General features: G+C 35.4%; 1 protein-coding gene across 1 annotated transcript in view; it reads left to right on the forward strand.

The window, feature by feature from the left end:
- LOC137932350 (uncharacterized) overlaps positions 1 to 25,779 on the forward strand; it is a 58,491-nt gene that overhangs the window by 28,285 nt on the left and 4,427 nt on the right. The window contains exons 5-11 of the mRNA XM_068775953.1: positions 18,784 to 18,915; positions 19,564 to 19,903; positions 20,281 to 20,500; positions 20,806 to 20,983; positions 21,881 to 22,008; positions 23,828 to 24,010; positions 25,120 to 25,447. Of these exons, the coding sequence (XP_068632054.1) occupies positions 18,784 to 18,915; positions 19,564 to 19,903; positions 20,281 to 20,500; positions 20,806 to 20,983; positions 21,881 to 22,008; positions 23,828 to 24,010; positions 25,120 to 25,447 (1,509 nt within the window). The remainder of the gene's footprint in view (positions 1 to 18,783; positions 18,916 to 19,563; positions 19,904 to 20,280; positions 20,501 to 20,805; positions 20,984 to 21,880; positions 22,009 to 23,827; positions 24,011 to 25,119; positions 25,448 to 25,779) is intronic.

A 25,779-nucleotide genomic window follows, 5' to 3' on the forward strand; every position in this document is an offset into this window, starting at 1 on the left:
TTATGATACGTACCGTCAAAAGGTGAACCGATGACATAGTCAAGTCAAGGGAAGTTGCTGAATGCGGGTTAGACCAGTCATTATGGCGATCTTGGGGGGAGGGGGGGAGGGCTATCCCTTGTAGTGTTGTTTATCCACTGGTTAAGGATCTGTGAGGGTATTGCAAGAAAATGCTACGTCATTTGATGGAGATATTGTGAAGGTTACTTTAATTAATGAATATATCTGATTTTGTACACTCTTTATTAAATATAATTACATAATAATTAAAAAGAGAGAATATATCTTTGGAATGGCAGTAAAAATATGTCAATTGATATTTTTTTTACCTTTGCACTGACTACATTTTTATAACAATAAATTATTAAATAAATGTAGTTTTTTTTCGTTTAGATTTTTTCTAAAATAAAGTATCAAAAGTTACACCTTATTACATAAGCTACCTGCCAGTATAAGTCCCGTCAAAATCGGTTAAGCTATTTCAGAGTTGAGCCTAAAGAAACATACTTAAAAAAATCATTATAGTATATGTACCTAATAAAAAAGTGACAAGCAAATATTTTAATATTATAAACGGACACTACTATTTTATTTATTTATACAGATAACACTCGCCTGAATGTTATAAAATATTTTGTTTAGTGCAACACTAATTGTTAAAAAAACAAACAACGAACGGTTATTGATATATGAACGCAACGTGCGTAATTTCTCATTATGTTGTCAAGTTGAAAATAAAACAAATTAATGGCCTGCGAATCCGCACCCGCGAGAGACTATACATAACTTACGTAAGCCAACTTTCACATATTTTTACGACGCCATAATATTTCGTGGGCTTCGCTTTCACTGGATGAAATATTGACATATTCCAAATTCAAATTCAAAAATTCTTAATCTAAAATGGAATTAATAATATTTGACGTGAGCCTGGCAACTCTCCAACAATAATAATTTAACCAATCCGCTTATCTACTGCTCGGGCTTTAGTTTTTTTTTTAACCCTTAGTAGCCTGATTTACGAAAGTGATTTTTTTTTAAATATTCTTACTACTCATAGATAGAATAAAACAATAATGACATTAGATTTTTTTTAATTTCGTTGGAAAGAATATTATACAACAGCAAAATACGTACAGCCAACCTATAAAAAAACTAATAGTAATGTGAACATTCGGTTTAAAAGAATAGTATCAAAATCACACAACTAAGAAAAGGGTCAATATATAGCTACTTCCGCCAATGCAGTAGTAGTCGTGCAATAAAGTGCACCGCCCGCCGGCCCGCTGATAAATGCGCAGAGTCCTAGAGTGACCCTGTGTTTAGCACTAATCGGTGTAACATTACTCCAGAGGATGTCCCGTGGAGGGGTGAAACACGTGTTGAGTAATTTAACGGTGGTAGTTGTGTAATTCGCATTGTTTGCCGCATGCGCACTTATCGGCGGACTGGCGGGCGGTGCACTTTATTGCACGACTACTTCTGCATTGGCGGAAGTAGCTATATATTGGTCCTTATCTTACTTAGGATGGACTTCCGCAAAATAACGCCTGAATCTATTAGATATTTATTTTAAACATTTTCTTGGAAAAATATTTAATATTTAAATGAAATATTACGTTGACTTGTAGATAATTCCTATAAGTAAATAAAAATTAACATATTCTGTTCGCTGATATTTATTGATAAAACTTTTTTTTAATTATTTTAATGTTATGTACTGCGATGTCACCACTATCCAAATCCTATGCACCGTATGCATAGGATTTACAGTACTCGGCGATAAAAATTGCACATCGACTTTTGGAAAGAGACAATCGGCTAATTTCGTCTTCGTAGAGCACTATCTCAGCCCCACACTACTTATGTGACGTTTTGTCAGTCGTTTGTATTTCATGCCACTGAGATAGCGCTCTACGAAGCCGAAATTAGCCGATTGTCTCTTTCCAAAAGTCGATGTGCAATTTTTATCGCCGAGTACTGTACTGTTAAATACACAGTTCAGAAAAATTAGGAAAATCACTACGATAAGATAGACGTTTTACAAGAAATGTGTTATAAGGGAACATGTCTACGTCAAACCTGATGAAGATGTAAATGTAGAAGTTCCTATATAACATTTGTATATCTATTATATAATATTTATGTAATAAATAGAAAAATATACTTTGAGCGGTACCGTTTCACTTTCTACAAACAAGGAACAGCGACAAACAAGCAGTCAAGCGAATACACACGCCTGTGTCACGCTAGTATTATGCCACAATGTAATATATATATATATATATATATATAACAAAATGAAGCACACGTCGCATTTTTTTTTTATTTGCTAAGAGAAGGCAAAGGTCGTTCGATAATTCAGCAGCAAATTGTAAATTTATTATATTGTTAAATTTTAGCAATTTGTTATGTTTTGCACAACTGGTGAGGATTATTTAATTAAATATAATAATGATGGTTTAAGGTCGGCCATTAAAACTTAACGTATTACTTTTGTGATAATCCAATGCTGTATCTAATTTGTAATGTCTGTTACGTCCAGTCATTTGATGTTTTTCTATAACCTTCATGAAGTCTTGCAACTTGATACATTATTTATGTTACTTATGTTGAATGTTTTTTTTTATTGCAATTAACACTGTAAACAAAATTAATCACTAACCATACCTCGGCCAGTATCTTAAAATCTAAAATTGAACAGTCAGACTTGAGAACGTGTCTACCGATTTCATTCGTGTATTTATTTTACAATCAATTATGAATAGAGAATGAATCATAGGTTGCGAGTTCGATTCTCGCTATACAATAATGTATAATTTACACTCTGTGCATTAATTATATAAATTTACCACTGCTCACAAAGAAGTTTCCAGAGGATGAGCAGCAGCGTCATCTGCGTACCATAATACCGCATTGCGATGGCCAACCCGCCTGCCAAGCGTGGTAATTATGGAATATAATATCCCTCCATATATATCTTTGGTGGATTCCTATGTATATAGCTTCCGTTTTTGGGGATATCTCGTTCACCCCTACAAATGGAATAGGGACTTAGTTTACAGAGGTTTTTTTTTGGCCTATGCCTGCTGTTTTTGGAACCTCATGTTCAATTCCTATCATAGGTGAACAGGGTCAGTACTTTGATTAATTTCCACACTCATCTTTCTTCCGTCTCCAATGTCTTTTATTCCTTCACATCTCTTCCTTCCATACATCACCTCACTTAGCCTTCCGTTCAGAGTTCTACAATTTTAAACTTTATTATTTTTATCACTTGTTAAACAATTTATTTATTTTTAATTCCTGATCAGGCCTGGACCTTGCAGTGGGTGTATATGGGCTGAAGATGACGATAGGCCCGGCACTGGCTCTTGAAAGCTCGACGGTATCCTCTGGGGCCTCTGCCCACCTACTTATTACCAGACTATCTTTCTATACTAATCTAGCGTATACTACGACTAATCAAGACGTATATATACACCCTGAAATGCTAAGAAAAATGGATTTAAAACGTTTAAAAAAAACCGCTAATAAATTTTCGATTTTAGTCACATCACTATTCCAAAGAGGAAGGTATACATCACTAGCGCGCTTCCGTTGTCTCCATTCCGCTGTCTTTTTACTTCGTTATTGCTTCTTTCCAGTCACGGATATCCTGAAACCAATGCACAATACGGATATAAAAACCAGTTCCAACTATTCACACACGATGCAAGCGAAGATACATTCAAGTCTTATATATACATGCTTTCCATTTGAATAAGTATGAAGATATATCTGAAACAGTTTTTAATGTGTTTTATAACTGGAAGCCGAGCTTTTTTTCTTGTAGACACGTAATGGCCGCAAATAAAAATTTTAATATATTTGAATTTTGAAATTAAAACAATTAAAAATATTTGGAAAAAAAATATTTTGGTAAGACCGCGAAAAAAGACGTTATGTTTTTAAACAGTAAAATCATGATCTGTTTTAATTATTTCCTCAAAAGAACATATGAGAATTAGTGTGTTCCTTATAAACAAGTGACAAAAATGTCTGGCTAGGAGTAGATACATATTTTTTTGCATTTTTTGCAAAGTACATTATGTATATCATATAAAATGAGAATGTCGCGTTCTATATACAGGTTGTTTGGCAATAAATGGTATATAACCTTTGAGCCGAGTTGAAAAAAACCATATAACCAGCTGTCCCGACTGACTTTGTTCTGCCATCAGTTCTTGGCCTGTCATGTTCAAATAGAAAAAAATAAATATATGTATCATATTTCAGAGGGATCACTTTATACAAGGTGATTGGAAATAGGTATAAATATTCAAAGCTTTTTACTACAAAATAATAAACAAATCACCCTGTATATATATATACAAGGGCTCGGCCTAAGTGAAGGTTCCTGATGGCGCCTTGGAGTTTAAATAAAGTAGAAGCCTGCTATTTTCACATCCGATGAAAGTTAATGTCACTGGCTGATCATCTGTCTGATGGACATGATGTTAAATGTAAAAAAGAAATTTCACTAATCATTTAAAATAATTGATTAAAATAGTATCAATGTAATATTTGATATAAAAGAGTCTTTTATGATTAAATAACTTTATTTAAGTTAAAAATGAAAATAAATTCATTTAAAATAGAAAATAAAAGTGTGTGTGTGTGTGTGTGCGTGTGTGTGTGGGTGTGCGTGCGTGTGCGTGTGTGTGTGGGTGTGCGCGCGTGTGCGTGTGTGTGTATATTGATATTTCTAATTACATATATGTAATGTATGAATGCCTTAGCTCGAAGAATTGTTCGTCTGAAGTGTCAATGGGCGGAGCACATCGCTCGTGCAACTGATGGTTGTTGGGGCTGAAGGTTCTCGAGTGGTGACCACGACCAGGTAGACACGGCGTGGGTGGGCATCCACTTTGTAGACCGATGACAGTTTAGGTCGCGGGAAGTCCTAGGATGCGGGCGTCGCAGGACCCACCATCGTGGCTTTGTGAATATCGAACTATAGAAATATGTACAAGCCTGTAGTTCATGGTTGCACAGACTTATTAAGACTAAAGGTCACTCGGGCGAATCATGAACTGATGGCGAGCCGGCCGCCAGAAGTATAGGTAATTAACTTTTTTTTGGTTCTATTCTGGAATAGAATTCAATATTTTTCGAATGTACGAGAGTATTATTATTGTTGTTGGCGGGCCACCAGTATTTGACCTGAGGGCCGCGGTCTGTGCATCCATGCTGTAGTTCAATGTCATCTATTCACACAACAGTTGGGGTCTCATACCTCAATAGGCGCCTACATAAACCTCATTGATGTAATTAATCTCGTGGGTTTTCAGGAACTTAGGCCCCTCATTTTATATTTTTCCTGAAATTCGTGAAGAGAATAGCACTGTAAAACCACAACATTTATAACAAGTTACGTAAACAATATTACCAGCGCTATAATCGAAAATTACGCCTAAAGTCGGCCAAATCTATTTTGTATTTAGAACGAATCCGGTGGAATTTACCGGATGACAACACTGGGCCACGCCGTCGCGTGCGCCCGCGCCATAGCGATTCGATACGAGAAATCGATTACGAGCGAGTAAAACACTCGATTATTACGTAAAATATGATAACGTACGACATTTGATGATTACTAGACTTGTATAAAAATAGGTCATTCGAAAAAAAAATAATCAATTATTCCTGTGACATTTTTAGTGACAAGAAAATTAAAAAAAATCGTAGCGTTTCTTATTTAGTGAATAAATTTTATGGCTTACGACATTTCAGTTCAGAAGGATGCAGTTATCCGATTGAATATATATACATATATAATGACGTCTTACATAATTGATATAGAGAGATTTTTCCGATACAGTAACAATATTGTATTGTTTTTATGTGACCAGAATTTAACTCCTGTCCAAGAGGCATTTGCATACTCCGCTCGAAATTGCAGGCCGCAAAGGGCGGCCTAGCACATAGCCTCTTTTAAGGTTAAGGAAACTCTGAGACTCCTTAGGGAACCTTATCTCAGACCGTTACGTACTACAGTTTCATATACAACCACGTGACCTTATGTGAAAACCTTAATATACCTCTGTTCAACTTACCGGACCTTCTCAAGAAAAAATCTACAGCAGAATCTTTTGATGAGTCGGCCCGGCACATTGTCCTAAACCTCAAGGCATTTAACGGTCTGTAGCGCTTGGGCAGCGATTTGAAATAAAATAATGTACCAACTAATAATATAATTGAGTAAAACTTACAAATTTTATTGTTAATATGTATAAATGTATCTTATTAAATGTATTTTATCGTGTACAATAAAGAATATTAAATAAAAAATAAAAACATAAATAAATTTTAGCTGTATTTACCCATAAGAGAAAATTGTGTAAGAAAAACTGTAAATGATTGTAAAACGCTATCGTGCCTCGCAGCTGGGACAAGAAAGATGCGTACCAAATAGCGACAACCCTCTTCCAACTGTCTGCGTTTAGTAAAAGCGAAAAAAAATATTGTAAAAAAAACACTAGCGATGCAAATCAGAATAAATAAAAAAAAGGTTTCATCGGAATTGGGTGGTGGAAGTCGTCATTTATGGGTCATAATAAAATAAGGCTCCATGCAACGACTATGCCGAAGGTTGACTACGCTAAAATCTTAAAAATTAAAATAAATGCAAAGACAGGAATAAAGTAATACAGAAAATTTACCTGTAAATATTTAATGGAATCAAGCGTTATTTTGCGGAAGTTCATCTTAAGTAAGAAAAGGACCAATATTTAGCCACTTCCGCACATGCAGTGACACAACAGAGACTGTGTTTGACACTAATCGGTGTAACATTACTCCAGAGGATGCCGCGTGGAGGGGTGAAACACGTGTTGAGCGAATTATCGGTGGCCGTTGTGTAATTCGCATTGTTTGCCGCATGCGCATTTATCAGCGGGCTGGCGGGCGGTGCACTTTGTTGCACGACTACTACTACATAGCGGAAGTGGCTAAATATTGGTCCTTTTCTTACATATATACCTCTAAAATTCGGTGTGGGAAAACGACGAAAGTGAGGTGAGGTATGAACGGAACCAGTAATAAAAAGAAATGAAAGGATATGTAAGGAAAAAATGAGAAAGAATAATTGACATTAAATTGGAAGAAAGATGGATGGATGTAAATAATAGAATCTTGTGAAGAAATTATTATTGTTATAATATCTTATGTACTCAACACAAGAGAAGTATGAGTGGCCCCAAAAACGAGGGTCATAATTAAGAAAGTCAATATCAAGGGTCATTCCGAGAGAACTTCTACTTGGGCCGCCGTTCGTCGATACCTGTTTAGTAGTTTAGTGTTTTCTGCTCAAGGTCGTCCTAGAAGGTTAATCCTTAACTTTGTCGGCTGTGATCTGGCAAGCTTTACTATCACTTCGGAAAACGAGTGCGCTGGGAGAAGTGGCAGAAGAAAACTCTAGAAACGCTTCTATCTAGAATTATCTCGACTGTCTGTTAAAATACGTATGGAATCTGCTTCCGTAATGCTGCCTTAAGCCTCCCAGAATTCCCAAGAGGGAGAGGGCGTCCAAAAGCTACGTGGTGGTCTAATATCAGAAAGGAACTGGAAACCCTTCAACTTGATGCAGGGACAACCCAGGATAGAGTGGCCTGGCGCAAATTGATAAGGAGATCCGACCCCAAATAAAGGGAAAAGGAAAGGAAGACGAAGAAGAAGAGGAATCTGCTTCCGTAGCATCAACGTGTCTTGCAACCCGATCCCAACATTGAAGTTCTCGCAGCGCTACGTGACCAGATGTATAGTTATTAGGGAAGAAACTCCATCTTTACTCTTCCAAATGGACAGTTGGAGTAGTTAGCATATAAGTTTAATTTGTTATTTGTACTTACAATAAATAATAATTATTATTTATTCTATACTTTGGCTGAAGCGATCGTAATTATTGTGTAAATTCGTTCTTATGTTAGAATTACTTAGAAAAATATGTATTTATATTGTTGCGTACTGTGTGTGGGTTCTGACTCGAAATAAAACACCACTAGTTCACAAGGAGTCCTTTATTCACAGATCAGATGGTCACCCTACTTTAATACTAAGTATACTTTCGCTTAGTCCAAACCCCAAGAAATCACTGTCCAAATAACTTACCAAAAAGTCACTTTGTATCACTGATTGTAGATCTTGATCTTATAACTCCACTCGAAACAACGCTGAACTGTCGACATGGGGAGTATACTTATTTATACTACGGATAATGTTCTAGTAAGTTCGAGATAGTACTCGGTTAGAATTTTCGAGAACTGTTCACAAAAAAATGATAAATAACATCGAGGTCATGCGTGTTCTGTAACTCGTGCTTTGTAACAATATGTATAAGGTGAATGACACATACGTATTCTATATGATTTTTAATAAAAGCCTTAACAGTAGGTGTAATTTTGAATCTGAATTAGTGTGAATTATATAATTCAGTGACAAAAAACAATAGGATGTTACAATAGTGGTATGAGATTCAAAATAAAAAGATCGGGTAAGTGGTGTTGCAAATGCCGTGCTCGCCCAACTGTGAACTGTGAAAAATTCTCGTTTCATTCCGTAACCCAACGCGGATTGAGTCCTATCAAAACTAATGGATTTCTTAACTACCGGCAATCGATGCTGTTTACTTGTTTTTATGGTATACGTTGCTTATACAGGATGATTGTTTTTTTTTTATTAATTCTAATTTGTATCGCTGGTGTTTTTTTTACGCTTTTACTAAACGCAGACAGTTGGGAGAGGGTTGCCGCTATTTGATACGGATCTTTATTGTCCCAGCTGCGAGGCACGACATCGTTTTATAATTTTTTACAATTTTTCTTACACAATTTTCTCTTATGGGTAAATACAGCTAAAATTTATACATGTTAGAGAGATCTGTTAGGCACTAATCGGTGTAACATAACTCCTGAAGATGCCCCGTGGAGTGGTGAAACACGTTTTGAGTGATTTGGTGGTGGCGGTTGTGTGATTCGCATTGTTTGCCGCATACGCATTTATCAGCGGGCTTACGGGCGGTGCATTTCATTGCACGACTACCACTGCATGTGCGGAAGTGGCTAAATATTGGTCCTTTTCTTATTTATACATATTAACAATAAAATTTGTAAGTTTTACTCAATTATATATTCTTTGGTACATTATTTTATTTTAAATCGCTGCCCAAGCGCTACAGACCGTTAAATGCCTTGAGATTTAGGACAATGTGCCGGGCCGACTCCTCAAAAGATTCTGCTGTAGATTTTTTCTTGAGAAGGTCCGGTAAGTTGAACGGAGGTGTATTAAGGTTTTCACATAAGGTCACGTGGTTACGTCTTTTGGATGCGAATCGGGAGCGGTGTCTGAGTAAGTGATCAAAAGGAAGATTGGTTAGTGTCAAAGATTTATACATGTGAATAGGTATTATAGATATTTTCAATTAGTATTCGATCAACTAGATATTTGCTAACATGATTGTAACTAGTCGCTATATACAGGGTGTTTTGTTATACGTGTATTAGCCTTAAAGGGATAAATGTATAGATCATGCGTCAATAATGTATGGTACAAAAGATTCAATGGTTTCAGAAATAATAAATAAGGCAATGATAATACGTACACCAATACCTCGCTTTGCGACGTTTCGTTTTGCGTTTTTTTCGAAGTTGCGTCTCTGCTTAATTAGTACTAATTTTCACTGTACGTCGTTAGATTTTCGAGGTTTCGTTGTTTTGGGTTCGAGTCTTTATTTTTTTTTAAATTTTCTTGTTTTCTGAATGATGTCAACACTTTTGTTTCTAATTGCGCCATGCCATCAGAACTCGGGGATTCCCTTTTTAAGTAAAAACATTGCAACTTGAATACAGTTTTATTTTCACTTTGTTTTGCTAATTTTAGAGTTCAGTTTCAATTACGTAGTGTGTTGTGCTTTTATTTAAAAGAGAATAATAAATTTATATAAATATTTTCGTGTTGTTTCTGGTTACAAAAAAGGTAAATATTTTTCCAATTTATTTATTGGCAGAGTTATATTATTTTTGTTTTTTAAATGTTTACTTTGTTTAATTTTCTTTTTAAAAAGTAGTAATTTCGTAACCCTAGAACCTATCTTCGATCTTTACATGGTTTGCTATAGAAAATCTTAATTCACTTTGCGGCGTTTCAATTTGCATCGTGTTTTTTTGGAACGTAACCACGACGCAAAGTGAGATATTGGTGTATGAGAAAACGTTTTCAAAAATTTGATTCTTCTTTTCAGCTAATGGTCTGCCTATGCAAAATATCGACGCAATGATCGGTCATGCACGCCTTCGAGCTTCCTTAGCTATGTCGTCTGGCTCATTGGGCACTCCTCGAGGACCTTTCAGCCTCAATAGCCACAAAAACAATTCTTCGAGCCATGTCTGTGATCTTGATTTTTCTGCGGAAATCGCTCTGTGTAACAATTCTTCTTTCTTCTTCTTTATTTCAGCCGATACCCTACCCCAAATATTGCCACGATGACCATGCACTGCAACTTCTTCAGCACGACTAACTATATCACCAGTCAACCTAGTGAGGGTTCCACCATGTCACGTCTACCAGCTTGTGGTTGCCACTCCACTACCCCAACAGCCATAGTACAGTCTTTATTTTCTATTGGAATGCCGGCCAATAACTTCTGGCAGTATAGTTTACAGGCACAGATAGTAAACAATGATTAATTTTAATATATAGTAATTAGAATTTTGAATACGCTTTTCTTTACTTCATTATTATTTCGAAGTTTCCAGAAATATATCATAATATATTTTTGGATAATTGTATTATTTCGCTTTTTTTTTAACTTTTAAACAATCATCCTGTATATGATAATTCTGCCGTGTATTGGACCCATAAGTTTTAAAGGTATGTTGGTAGGAATTTTCTTTTGGCAGAGTAGAGTTCGTGTAAAAAACTTCACTAAAAAGGAGGTTGAGAGGGCTTTTAAACAACTCTTAAAGGTCGGTAAACTTGTTAAAGAAAAAGCAAAATATATATGGCGTCGAATTTAGGCAATTTATTGTTTTTTGTTAATAACAATCAATCAAATAGCATTTACTAGAAGAATTCAATGTAATTTTGCCGAAAGGTTTATTTAAAAATGATAGAAAACAATTAAAATACTAGTAATTAAAAAAAAAACGCCATCGAATCATTCTAAGTCATATTTAATTTGAAAATGGAACCAAAATGACATGTCGGTGAAACGAAAAGCTTTTGAAACTAGCCATTTACAATCTCACTGGCCACTAACGACGCATTAGCGCCGCAGATGACGAAAGTAGAATTCTAGCAAAGTGCACAAAACAGTGCCTGCATTATAGCTTATTAATAATCATTATAATGTCGTCTTGTTTTTTTATAATTAATAGTCTGTGGAGATTAAATGCTTTCTATAAAATATGTAAATGATACGTGTTATATTGCTAATAGAATTATTACCATATTTATAGCATAATAACGCTATATTAAGTATGTATGATAAACCGAATATAAAAAAAAAATTAACGTAATTTTTTATGAACTGTAATGTTTATTATGTTTTTGTGTAAGGAACGACATAGTTGATACATAAGTGTAACTTAACTATGTAATCATATATTTATATATATATATAGCTAATTTGAAATGATTATATGACGTCTATTCGTCTCCCTTGTGAAAACTCTTAAATATGTCATAATATTTTTTTTTTTTGGAACGTGTTAGGCCAGTAACTTCTGAAACCGTTGATTTTTGGATAGAATGTGTCATGCAATTGATATTTATTTATTCACATTTTTTGTACACTATACACAATAAAAAGAGGGAAAAAGGAACAATTCATACGGCACAAGAGGCAGTCTTGAGTGATAGATAAAATAAAAAAATTAAATTAAAAAGGTATCTTAATTTAATAATATTTAGATTAAAATTCTTAGATATCAATGAATTGTTTCGGTAAAGGAAAATCTTTGTGTAATTACTGCCGAGCGACGTTCGATAAAATTTATTTATCAACATCAGAAATTACGAAACCTCGTGGGGTAGAAGTGGAAGTATATGAACGCGAACACACCTCCCCCCTCGACAGTCTCGCGCGGTCGCTATGGCGGCGCCACGCTCACTGACGCGCGCCAAATTCAAACGCCGCTAACCGTTCGAAATTCGAATTTTGACTTTTTAATAACTGACATGACATGACAATGTTCTGACTGACCAGTGACAGTGACGATTGTAACGACAGTGACTACATGACTTGGATTGATTAACACTTACTTGACTGACTGAATTATTATTACGGAGGCGGGAAAATCAAGTTTGTATATTTTTTAATTTTTTTAATTTTAATATTATTCATTACTTAAATTAATTTTATTAATTTTTAATATAAAAAAATAAAACATGGGGCTCAGAAAAAAAAAACAGAAATAAATATTTTTATTTTATTTAGTTCGTTTGTTATAAGTTAAATTATTGTTTACATGCGTACAATTTTAAATGATCCGTATAGTCTATAAATAAAGAATTTTATAATTTTATATGACGATTTCGTTTTTTATTCATTTCTATTTTATTTTAATTTTGCGTTGGACACATAAACCGAGCCTTAAAAATGTTTATCTAAAAGGGCGAAATTAGGCTGGCTGGTTTTGTCATTTAATCTTGTTTAAATAGTATTCGGTTAGGTTACAATTTTCCTTAATGCGAGTAAATTATTGCTGGAGCAAATGCTTCATCACATCACCTTCAATTACATTTCTTCACCGCTTACTTTCTTATACAGTGTGATTGGTAGATGTAAAAAATACAAAGGGGTGAATGAATAGACCATTCGCTGTCAATTCATCTATGGTAAACTCTTAAAAATATATTATTTCAAGAAAAAAATATACCATAGTAGAAATAGAGAAAAAAAGACGTTATCAAAATTCGTATAACTATATATTAAAATTAATTACTGTTTATTACCTGTCTCTGCAGACTGTACATTATTCAGAAGTTATGAAAAAAATATAACTTATTTCAGGCTGATCCCTTTATACAGTTTGTTTGGAAATATGTATAAAAACCAATATGCCTGGAACTATCACCTGGAATTTTTATGAATTCGTTTCTCTCGCGGAAATTGTTGAATATTTCTTATTATATATTATTATTAAATAATCCAATGAATATAAAACGGCACATATTTCTTGAGCTCAGATTTGAGGAGTCAGTCTTTGAGGAACATCTTTTTATCACCATCATCATCAGCTGTAGTTCGTCCTTTACTGGACATAGCCCCCCCCCCCCATAAACGTCCAATAAGACCGGATGGAAGTAACCTGTGTTACAACATCCTTAATAAGATCTTTTGGCCACCTCGTGGGTGAACGTTCTGTGTCGCTTGCCAGTCCATGGAATCTACAATATAACAGACCACACAACACGTATATCTGATGGTCCAAACGGCAGAAATATCTCGAAGAATCGCTCGTCTAAAGTGGCAGTGGGCGTGGCACATCAACGGATGGTCGTTGGGACCGAGTGGTTCTCGAGGGGCGACCACAGCCTGGTAGACGCGGTTTGGACAGACCCCCATTAAGTAGACCGTCCACATCGTTAAGATCGTGGAGATCTTTGGGGGAATCCTAAACCTTGCAGTGGTAGTCTTTAGACTGAGTTGATGATGGATTTATATACATGTTATTTCTTCCTTTGTTTATTACTAATTATGTAATATCTAGGAATATTTATCATATATTTATTGTGTATATATATGATATATATGATTTAATAACTTTTTATGACATATACACACTAGCTTATTAATGATCTCTGCACCACCTTGGGTTGACTGGTAGAGAGACTCAATGATTAGACCTCCAAGCCCGTTTAAAGGTACCCTTATGTCAGTGCGCAAGGTCCAACATAGGAACCTCTGTTTGGGTTAAAACGAGTGTTAAAAACTTAAGATTTTGTCATAAAATATATTTCTATCTAATATATAAAATTCTCGTGTCACGGTGTTCGAACTTGAACTCCTCTGAAACGGCTTGACTGATTTTTACCAAATTTAATATGCGTATTCAGTAGGTCTGAGAATCGGCTACTATCTATTTTCTATACCCCTAAGTGATAAAGGTTGTTCACACTTAAAAAAATTTTTTTATTTTTTTAACGAAATTTTTTGTTTTTATTTTTTTATGATACAGCATACAAGAATACATACAACCATAAATTTTCACCCCTCTACGATCAACCCTTATTTTTTATTTGTAAATTAAAATATCAATTTTTTTTTGCAAAACAACGTTTGCGGGATCAGCTAGTTGTCATTATATTAGGGTGACCGGAAAGTAATGTCGTTTCTGTCAACATATTGTATAGAAAAACCGATTGATTTGTTACCGCTCCGGCATTGATTTGTATACTAGATGTCAAAAGATTTGTTAAATGTATTGTCGTTTAGAAATAAAAACGTTAAAAATCTAGTTGTGTGAAATTAACTTGAGAAAGCGACATTACTTTCCAGTCCCGCTGATATATCCAATATCAATGCCTTTTTAATAATAAATAGTAATAAATTGTTTACAGAAATCTGTCATAAAATTAAATTGTGTATTCTTTATTCAATCTTAAATAAACATATTCCATTTTTAAAAGTCGTCTAAGACATTCATTGGTCACGTTTGGTGTTTCAAATTAAGAATGCTATAATAAAATTGCAAACGAATATCTGGATAGAAAATAAATATATTAGGTGGCTTGCAAATATAGAATGACTAATCAATTTTTATAACACATTTACTTTACTTATTTTTCTACAATAGTAGTGTAAGGAGAGTCTAAATCTTGCACATAATTAATTTAACATGTAATGTTGTTTTTAGTTTATTTAGTTATTAAAGTTAGGATATAAGCTTGTATAATTATGACCAAAGCCGTGTACGCTAGCAATAGGCAAACATAATTAATTTTGTAAATGAAAATAATGTAAACTGTTGGTGTGCCTATTTGAAATAAATAAATATGTAATTTCTCCGACAGTTTCGGATGTAAGAGCATTTATAAATAATTCACGCGAGGTGAGAGCCGCAGCGAAAGTAACCACTTTCCCCGCTGCATGGGTGCGGTCACATCCGTAGTTAATGACCGCTCATGCCGACTGTTACGCGCCAACTGACGATTATGCCGCGAAACTTATAATCGTTTGTTTCTTTAATTTGCGCCACGCATTGACGACGGTTGACGGCCAGTGTCATATTTTAATAAATGTTTTTTTTTTTTTTTAATTTAAATAATCATATTTTTTGAGATCGCTTTGACAATACATATATTATTTACATTATTACATACTATGTCATGTCAGACGTATACGACCGGCGCTGCACTTTCCGTTCAGGCCATTTGCAGTTCCCATTAACCCTTAATTAGGCGCATGGGGTCAGGCCCACTTGAAATTCCAAAAATTATGGCTTACAGTCTACAGAGCGTACTAACGCTCTTTCTAGCTTCCTCACTCCCCCCGGGGTACCCGAATTAGTCACATCCAGAACATTAACGCATGTGCATGCATCGCTGTCCTTTAGAGAGCTGACCCCATGCGCCCAGTTACGTTCCATTTTTTTGGCGAAGGTAAGTTTTTACTTTTGTGATTTTTTTGTGTTTATATTAGTATATTGTTTACTATTTATCTTTGTATGTGTGTATTGTGATACGATATGATTTCTTTATGTATTTTTGAGTTTTTTCTATGCTTTTTCTTTTTTTTTTGAATTGAAATGCCTAACGACAAACAAGTATTGCAATGGCTGGATGAAGTTCTCGATGAAGAGCATGATGTTGCTGCTTCGGATTCGCAAGACGAAACTTTGAACGATGCTGTCATTGATAGTGCTCATAATTCAGAAAGCGAAATTGAGGAGTCTGAACACATCCAAGATATCGGAAGACGGAAGATAATTATTTTTTTTCTCGACATACTCAGAGAAATGGCCCGAAAGTGAAATGGTGTAAAGTACCACCATCGAACGCATTAAGGACTCGAGCACAAAATATTATTTTACATTTACCTGGAGTATAAACATATCTGGCATCGACGCATTTGTCATACATAAAGCGAATATTGAGAAGACTTTGACATATTCAAGACGGATTTTCTTGAAGAAAATAGCTACGGCACTTGTGGAAGATCACCAAAAACGTCGCATACAACTACTTGCTATACCAGCGACAACAAAAAAACGACTCCGTGAAGTTTATAATGTGAACAAGGCGGTTTATCAATCGACAGCTTAGCGCGGGCGCTGTTCATCATGACCTAGAACGGGCGATAAAAAAGTGCCAACAAAATGTTTCAAGTGTCGTAAATTTATTTGCTAGCAACACTCAAGGATTTACTGCGTCGGATACAGAACAGAAGATTCCGCTGATGAGGCTGAATAAACTTTATTTCTCAAGTTGATCTCGGCTATGCCAAAAAAATTAGTTTAAAGAGAGGTTTACTGTTTTAGTTTTTTTTTAAATATTTTTAATGTCATAGTAAGTATTTGTTTCTTAAAGTTAAGTATATTAAAGAACTTTATTATTTACTATAGAAATCCATTAAATTTTATTATTTTTTGATACTCCTTTCCCAATGTTTTTTTGGGGTCATTTAAGACCCCATGCGCCTAATTGAGTGATTTTCTTAATGCGCCTAATTAAGGGTTAAATAAATACATTTAAAAAAATTTTAAGTTAAACGGTTTTTTGATACCCATATTGTGGTTGTTGTGGAAAAATATACCAAGTCCGCCATATTGGAACGGCGTCCATCTTGAATTTTAAATTTTGACATTATCATCGTGTTTTACTAGGGTAGCCCTTTCATTTGATATCCATATTGAGGGGGTTAAGGAAAAATACGTAATCCGCCATTTTGTATCGGCTGCCATCTTAGATTTATAATGTTATTGATTTTATTTTATTGTATTGTCATCTAAATTAAATGTGTATACCAAATTTCAGATCAATCTGACAACGGTAAGGTGCTTAAATTTCAATTTCTAATTTTGATCCAAATAAATTCCGTACGGGTCGAACTAAATAAAACCGTTTAAAAATAAAGGATTCTTGAACAAATGAATTGTTGGCTTGAATATAGATAACTTCACATCACGTACGCGCGTACGTAATGAATATTAAAATTTAGAATTTTTCCCGCTAATTATAGCTTTGCAGTATTGAAAAAGTGTAAAGCATGTGTCTTAAACGACCTTTTTTAATTTTTAATCTGTGGGTCGTATACGCCCCACGCGGCCTGAATGGAAAATTTTAAAAAATTGCCGTAGCACGAAACGTGTTATATTTATTTCTTGTAATGTTAGATTCACATAAGTAACTTGCCTTTAAGCCACAAGGTTTCTTCAGAGAGAGTATATGCATGGATATATATAGTGTATATAAATTTTTTTTGCATGCGATTCGCAGAAAATGTATGTTCTATCTCTGACATAAAACTTTCTATATTTAAATATTATTATTGTCGATTTATTATCTGTATGCAATGATATCTGCAAGCGAAACGGACAGCTGCAAGCATTAAGATTACAATAAAAAAACTTTCTTTTGTGAGATAAACTGAATAACAAGTGGGCAAAATAATTTCCAATATACCTATTTCAGTGTTAAATGTATTTGTTATTAAAAATTAATGAAAACCATAAATATATTGTCTAGGTTGACCGTCGATATAACCAAGGTCGAAGGAATGTGCTTAATGTGTTCAGTGCTAGACTTGTCATCGTGATGATCTTTGGGAAAAGCTTATTTTTGTCTTTACTTGGGCCGTCTATTGGCTGTCATGATGATGATATCACACTTTTGATAAATCATTATAATTCGATAACAATAATTAGTAACATTTTCTATGTCGGTATGTTGTCATATTTTTCTGCTAATTAATCTAGGGCAGGGGTCAACAACACGCGGCTCTCGGGTCGCTTGCGGCCATTTGAACATGTTTTTGCGGCCCGCTTATCCTTTCGAAAATTGAATTTAATCTAAGCACTTTTTCCATTAATATATTAATATAACATTTATTATAATAAAGTTGTAGAACATATAAAACCAAAACAATCTGTCTGTGACGAGTTACTCGCACAGCGACTTGTTCAAACATGCAATACGAACTCGAATCGTTCTCGCGTTTTGTTGTATCGAATTTGTAGTTAAAACTACTTTATTTTACAATTTTTATCCTAATTAAAGTTTTGAATAGTTTTGTAGATAATTAATAATTGTTACTCATGTGCAGCCCGTCAAACAAAAAAAAATATTTGGCACCTTGAATAAAAAGGTTGATCACCCCTGATCTAGGAGTAGGGAACACGTTTGTTTGCCAACCTATATTTGCTGGTTGTAGTCTTCCTATATACGAAACTCTACAGCGCATTCTTTTGTTTTTTCACTGTTCATTTATTTATATTATCATCATCCACTTTAGACTAAACATTACTCCTGAGGATGCCCCATGGAGGGGTGAAACACGTGTTGAATGATTTAGCGGTGGTAGTTGTGTAATTCGCATATGTTTGCCGCACGCGCATTTATCAGCGGGCTGGCGGGCGATGCACTTCATTGCACGACTACTGCTGCATAGAGGAAGTAGCTATATATTAGTCCCTTTCTTACGTAGGATTGACTTCCGCAAAGTAACACCTGAATCTATTAGATATTTATATACTGACCCGCTGAAAATTAAAAACACTCATTAAACTTAATATTTGTCTACAGCGGCGATGAAGAGGGCCTGGAGAGCAGAACAGAGGAAACTCACTTCCCAAACGCTAACGCCCTCCGGCAGTCCTCTCTGTTGGAGCAATGTCCTCTACGCACCGCACCGAAATGTCCTCCCGCCTCTAAACGGTAAATATCAGAATTTATATCTTTTTTATTCTTTATAGGTATTTAACCACATGCTTCACGCTTGCTTATTTGACCTCTGTCTTGCCTGATCTTAAGCGATGACGAGGACTACAATGGTACATACTTGTCCAGAAGAAACCTATTCATACTTGACTTGAAGACTCCTAAGTTATAATTGCCTGGAGATAATAACCTCGGTTGGTTGGATCGCTACTTGGCTGTTCGCAATATAAAAGTATTAGCAAAACCATTAGTGATAGTGAAAGGAATTTCAACCTTGTATTGATATCGTGAATTCTTGTTGAATATTTAACCAATTGCCATGGGTTGTAGATAGTTGAAATATCTAAACCATGGATGCACAGACCGCGGCCCGCCGCCGGTCGAATACTGGTGGCCCGCCGACAGTAAAAATAATACTCTCGTACAGACGAAAAATATTGAATTCTAATTATTATCAATTCTTTATTGTCTTTATTATCTATACTTCTGGCGGCCGGCCCGCCATCAGTTCATGATTTGCCCGCGTGGCCCCTAGTCTTAATAAGTATGTGCAACCATAATCTAGAAAGTATCAGAATTTATCAATGACTCTTATAACAACACATTAGACGATTTATTTTTATTAATGCAGTTAGTGTCTTATAGATACCGAACACACGATGGCACATGCAATAACCTGAGCCGTCCACGGTGGGGCTCCACCATGACCCCCGTCCAGCGCTTCCTCCAACCTTCCTACTCCGACGGCATCCAAGCACCGCGGCGGTCCATCTTCGGTAGCAGTCTACCGTCAGCGCGAGAGATAAGCGCCTTGGTACACGAAGACCAGAACGCTGAGAACCATGGCATCACCCATCTGTTGATGCAGTGGGGGCAGTTCTTGGATCACGACGTGACGTCGTCATCTCAGTCGCGTGGGTTCAATGGGTCGGTGCCGAGGTGCTGTAAGGACGGTGGAAGGGATTTCATGCCTAAGGACTTGATGGTAAGACAATAATACTTTACAATATTTACTTTAGTTTTTTTACTAAACTATAACAAAGAATACACAACGTGATTGACCATAGACAAAAAAAAAAACTTGAAGAAAAAACTGCAAAAAATTATGAAACCTTTACGCCTATTCCCAATCATATACATACAGGTAGAGCAGTGGTAGTTCAGCGGTAGAAGTCTAGGACTTCCAATCGTGGGGCGCGGGTTCGATTCCCAGGATACAATAGGCCGCTGCTCACAAACAATTTCAATAGGAAGGGTACCAGCGTCCACTATGTACCATAATAACACACTGCGATCGCCAACCCGCCTTTATATATATTAGACCAGGTATTTGCCCTAAAATATATTCACTAATATTTACAGCATCCTGAATGTCTACCTATCGCGGTGCCTCCATCAGACCCATTCTACGGGCCCCGTGGGGTGCGGTGCTTGGACTTTGTCCGCTCATCACCAGCTCCTCGTGACGACTGCGCCCTCGGTTGGAGGGAGCAGCTCAACCAGGTTTCTGCGTACATCGACGCCTCTCCACTTTACGCTAGCTCGGCTAGGAACTCTGACAAGCTTCGGCTATTCAGAAATGGTTAGTGATAGATAATTTATGTTTACCTCTTATGATCATAAGATATATACAGCATCTTTATGGTAGAGCGCACAAGGAGTTTGGCTTGTTTGTGTCGTTTTGTTAGTCCACAAGATTAGGGGGCCGTCAAACTCTTCGGTAGCTTTCTCTGGTGTTCCACTGTGACCTCTGCGTCGAATGTCACTCGGTATGGGCATCATCATGTCAACATGACAGCCCATACAGGCTCACTGCAAGGCTGACCTTCAAGGATGATGACCATCAACTATCTGAGAGTTTGAGTATATCTTCGGGAACCCTTCCAGGGATGCTGCAGTATGGACGGGTACAGCAACGGAGGCCGGTACTGCCGCTAGAGCGCCGCGACGAGCTGTGTCGCGGGGGCGCAGTCTCCACGGACTGCTTCCGCTCGGGCGACGGTCGCGTCAACGAGCACCCTGGCCTCGTGGCTGCACACATAGTCTGGCTTCGTCAGCACAACCGGTAAGTACGACCACACTCCTCGCCACCAGACCATAACACCATCACGATACGATTAACCACCACACAAACATACCAACTCATGACAATAAATTAGATAAGAATCAGAAAAAAAATTATATGGTGATTAAAAGACTGCCAGTATTCGGTAGAGGTTACAGATGGCGACTAATAAAAAACATACCAACTCAGCACCAAACCATTTTGTGCAGAGAAGATATCCTAATTCCCAAAACCCTAATCCGGATATGCGTTTATTTCTGGTAAAAATCCATATTTTTGTATCGTGGTGGTAATAAAATATAGATTTTTACCAGAACCCACCACACCCACAGTATGTAGTATACCACTATACCACACCGACAGCTAACTCGATGTTAATCCTATAACCTAACCTTTATAGGAACTCATAGGAGTTAAATATTTACCAACATGTCTCATCGATAAAAACTTTCTTTTAGAGTTTTTTATATTTTTCGTACCAAAAATTCCTACCATTAATATTAAGGGATTTCCCCATTTTGCAGTTGTCAAGATTGGTTGTTTTTGTGGACATATTTTTATAGATTACTTTGATATATAATAATTAAGTTTGAACTTTATTTAATGGAATCAGGCGCTATCTTGCGGAAGTCCATCCTAAGTAAGAAAAGGACCAATATTTAGCCACTTCCGCACATGCAGTGGTAGTCGTGCAACAAAGTGCACCGCCCGCCAGCCCGATAATAAATGCGCATGTGATAAACAATGCGAATTACGCAACTACCACCGTTAAATCCCTCAACACGTGTTTCACCCCTCCACGGGGCATCTTCAGGAGTTATGTTACACCGATTAGTGCCAAACAGAGAATATTATACCAATAAATATATATTTTACTCAGCAAAGTTTCTTATGCAGGATGGCACAAGAACTGGCTCACCTGAACCCTCACTGGAGCGACGAGAAAATCTACCAGGAGACCAGAAAGATCATAGGGGCAATGCTGCAGCATATAACTTACAGGGAATTTCTGCCCATTGTCCTTGGTAAGATACTTCTTTAATATGAATATTTTTCATTCACCGCTTGGGTACGTCATAGGAATACTAACATATTCCATTTTTAAATAAAAAAGAAAGATGAAAACAGACTAGAAAGAGATAGAACACATAATGGTGTCCTTCAACATAAAGCCAAAATACTTCAAAACACAGTACACGGAGATTAATTTTGCACATCGACTAATTTCGGCTTCGTAAAGCATTATCTCTGTTCCACGCTACTTATGTAACGTTTTGTCAGTCGTGCGACAGAGATAACGCTCTACTAAGCCGAAATTCGCCGATTGTCTCTTTCCAAAGGTCGATGTGCAATATTTATCGCCGGGTATTGTACATTTTTGTGAAGAACCCACAATAAACAGATACGTGTTTTATTTAGGACAATTTTAAATAAAAAATAAATAAAAATACGAAAAGCTTTTACAGTAATATTATTATTAGAACTCATATTTTTTTTTTACACGAAGGTAAACAGTTTTGACCTTTTATGATTTTTTTTGGATATAGTATAACACACATAAATTAACAACAAATATGCTATACATTGACCACTTTAAAGCCTTCACGTGTATATTTAATCACCCTGTATATATAGACTACGAACAATTATAAGTTTTTCTTTGTGAAACTTTTCTACGACGACTCACAACACACCCCGATCTGAGAGGGTTTTTTGTTTGTTCAATCATTTCTGTTCAAGGGTGCTTGAGAGTTCCGAACTTGATCAGTTGCTATAATAAAGTTTATTATTGTTATTTGCTATTGCATTGTGATCGAAATCACTTTGAGTAACTAAGCCGACTCGATGTATTTTTTGTTTAACATTAAATGAATTAGATTCGGTCAGCGTTGAGTCGACTCCATTCTTCGTGGCCTCGTTCTGTGACAGTATTACGTAATATTTTGTTACCACTGAAGTTAAGTAGGCTATGATAGACTTCGTGGCGAATTGTTTTATATTCCTTAATCAATTAATAATCTTAATGGGTTTAAATTAAGTCTAAATTTAATTATCTTACGCTTGACTGAGGTTAATTAAGGTTAACTATAGTAAGTTTTGTTAAGGAATTTAACGGTCTGTAGTGCTTGGGCAGTGACTTGAAATAAAATAATGTAGCAACTAATATATAATTGAGTATTCCAAATTGTATTGTTAATATGTATAAATTTTAGCTGTATTTACACCCATAAGAAAAAATTGTGTAAGAAAAGTTGTAAGAAATTATAAAATGCTCTCGTGCCTCGCAGCTGGGAGAAGAAAGATCCGTATCAAAGATCGGCAACCCTCTCCCAACTGTCTGCGTTTAGTTTAAGCGAAAAATAAATATTGTGAAAAAACTAGCGATACCAATTAGAATTAATAAAAAAAAAGTCAGTTTTGTTACAATTTTTTTTATTTGAAAGAAAGAAAGAAAAAAAATATTTATATTGTTTGCTTTGCTTCAAATTAATATATAGCAGTACAGCCTTAATGAGTAGAGAAGATCAAAGAAAGGTTTTTTTTATCCTAATTGAAATAAAATACTTGTGTGATGTAAATCGCGTGAATGTTCCATACGGAACGTTATCACGGAATTGAAAATTGAATATGGAATAGAAAATTATTAAGATTGTTGCTGATAAATTTTCTATAAATTCACCAATTAAGCAATTATATTTATAACCAAACATACTGTATCAATGTGTATAAAAATATTGTATCAAAAAAGGGGATTCCCCACCAATTTTCACCAGGTCGTACGTCAGCAGTTTGAGACATCTAAGTTAAAAATATCTTTTACTAAGTTATCTTTTTTTATCGTAGGATCGGAAGTAATGCGTCTGTTTGAACTGGAGCTCCTGAAGAAAGGTTACTACAGAGGTTACAATCCGAAGATAAATCCCAACCCTGCGAGCTCGTTCAGTTCAGCCGCATTCCGGTTCGGCCACAGTCTGGTTCAGCCGTCCATGGTGCGCTTTGACAGGTTCCATCGACCCCTGAACAATAGTAAGTGTAATAACGTGTTATCTGAATTTAATTATTATATATATACATACATATATATATGTGTATAAATATGTATATATATATATATATATATATATATATATATATGTATCCAATACACCTTGGCAATTTTGTTTATTTATTTTCAGACGAATGGCAGAGATAGGCAGTGATTTATAATCTAAATAAACAAAATGAAGTACAAATAAGAATAATAATATTCGCTTGCTACAGACACATAGATATGTTCTTATATTTTCACTGTATTATATAGCCAACATTTTTGAAATATAACATATATATAGTTTTAAATCTCTGCTGAAAAGTTGCTTTTTCGAATTTTGATATTCATTCATAATTTAAAAATTATGTATATGAAAAAGAGGAAAAAAGCCCACTTTAGTTCGGAGTATTATTAAGAACATTTTAAAATAAGAATAGCACAAAAATAGAACAAAAAATAAGGCTGAGTTTGGTACAGGATCAAGGATGAATGAGTGTAGAACCCTTGTAGCGACCATAAAGTTGAAAGTCAAAGTAACTTATAGAATATTGTAATCAATTATGAAGAATATATACAAAGAATGAATATAATAATTGCTTTTATATGCAATTTTATTAATTATAATTTCCATTTTCAAGACATACAATACCAGGCGATAAATATTGCACATCGACCTTTGGAAAGAGACAATCGGCTAATTTCGGCTTCGTAGAGCGTTATCTCTGTCGCATGTCTGATAAAACTTCACATAGGTAGTGTGGGAAAGAGATAATGCTCTACGAAGCCGAGATTAGCCAATTGTCTCTTTCCAAAGATCGGTGTGTAATATTTATCGCCGGGTACTATACATTGTTGTATCACTAAGTGATACAAAGATTATAAAAGAAACTGCATTAGCATTTTTATGCTATAATATATTTAAATTTGGTCATATATAAAGCTCCAAAAGAAATCTTAGACCTTCCCTTACATATTTTAAAAATTAAAAGTAAATAATGTAATAAATCTTTTCATAAAATTGAATAGTTTTTACTTTAGACTCATTTATTTGGTATACATTATCATGTACATATCAAACATTACACTAATCTTATACCAATTCCAGATGTCTCTCTACACAACGAAATAACAAATCCATCCAACATCTGGAGTATGGGCGCGGTGGACAGACTACTCCTGGGTATGATCAACCAGCCGATACAGAAGCGAGACGAGTTCATCACGGAGGAACTCACTAATCACCTTTTCCAAACCCCTCACTTTGACTTCGGTATGGACCTCGCTGCCATCAACATACAGAGGGGAAGAGATCATGGAGTTCCACCGTACACCTTCTGGAGAGAGCCATGTGGGTTATCAGCTATAAGAGACTTTGAGGACCTGGTTAGAGTGATGCCTATAAGGGTGATCAGGAAACTGAAGAACTTATACAGGTATGTACTATTTTCTTATTATAGCAGGTAGAAATAAACTTCATTTTAACCCTTAACTTGGCAGATTTTTTTTTAATATTACATTAATATTCATAACACTTGACTTTTAAGACCCAAGGATGCCAACAGAAAAAAAAACTGAACAGGCGTTCGAAAATTAAGAAATTACCTAAACATTCACATACAAATGATTACTTTGCGTTCAAAATTGATGCCACTATTTTTTTTAATTCTAATGTATCTCTACAGATACATTATCAAGAAAAGGGTTAATAATAAGAACTAAAATCTAGGAACACTAAACATATATCTTTTCCACTTATGTTTTTAAT

Source organism: Battus philenor, unplaced genomic scaffold, assembly GCF_028537555.1.
Source record: "Battus philenor isolate CCGP_79_NKW_IND1 unplaced genomic scaffold, ilBatPhil1.0.hap1 SCAF_9, whole genome shotgun sequence".
NCBI classification, from domain to species: Eukaryota; Metazoa; Arthropoda; class Insecta; order Lepidoptera; family Papilionidae; genus Battus; species Battus philenor.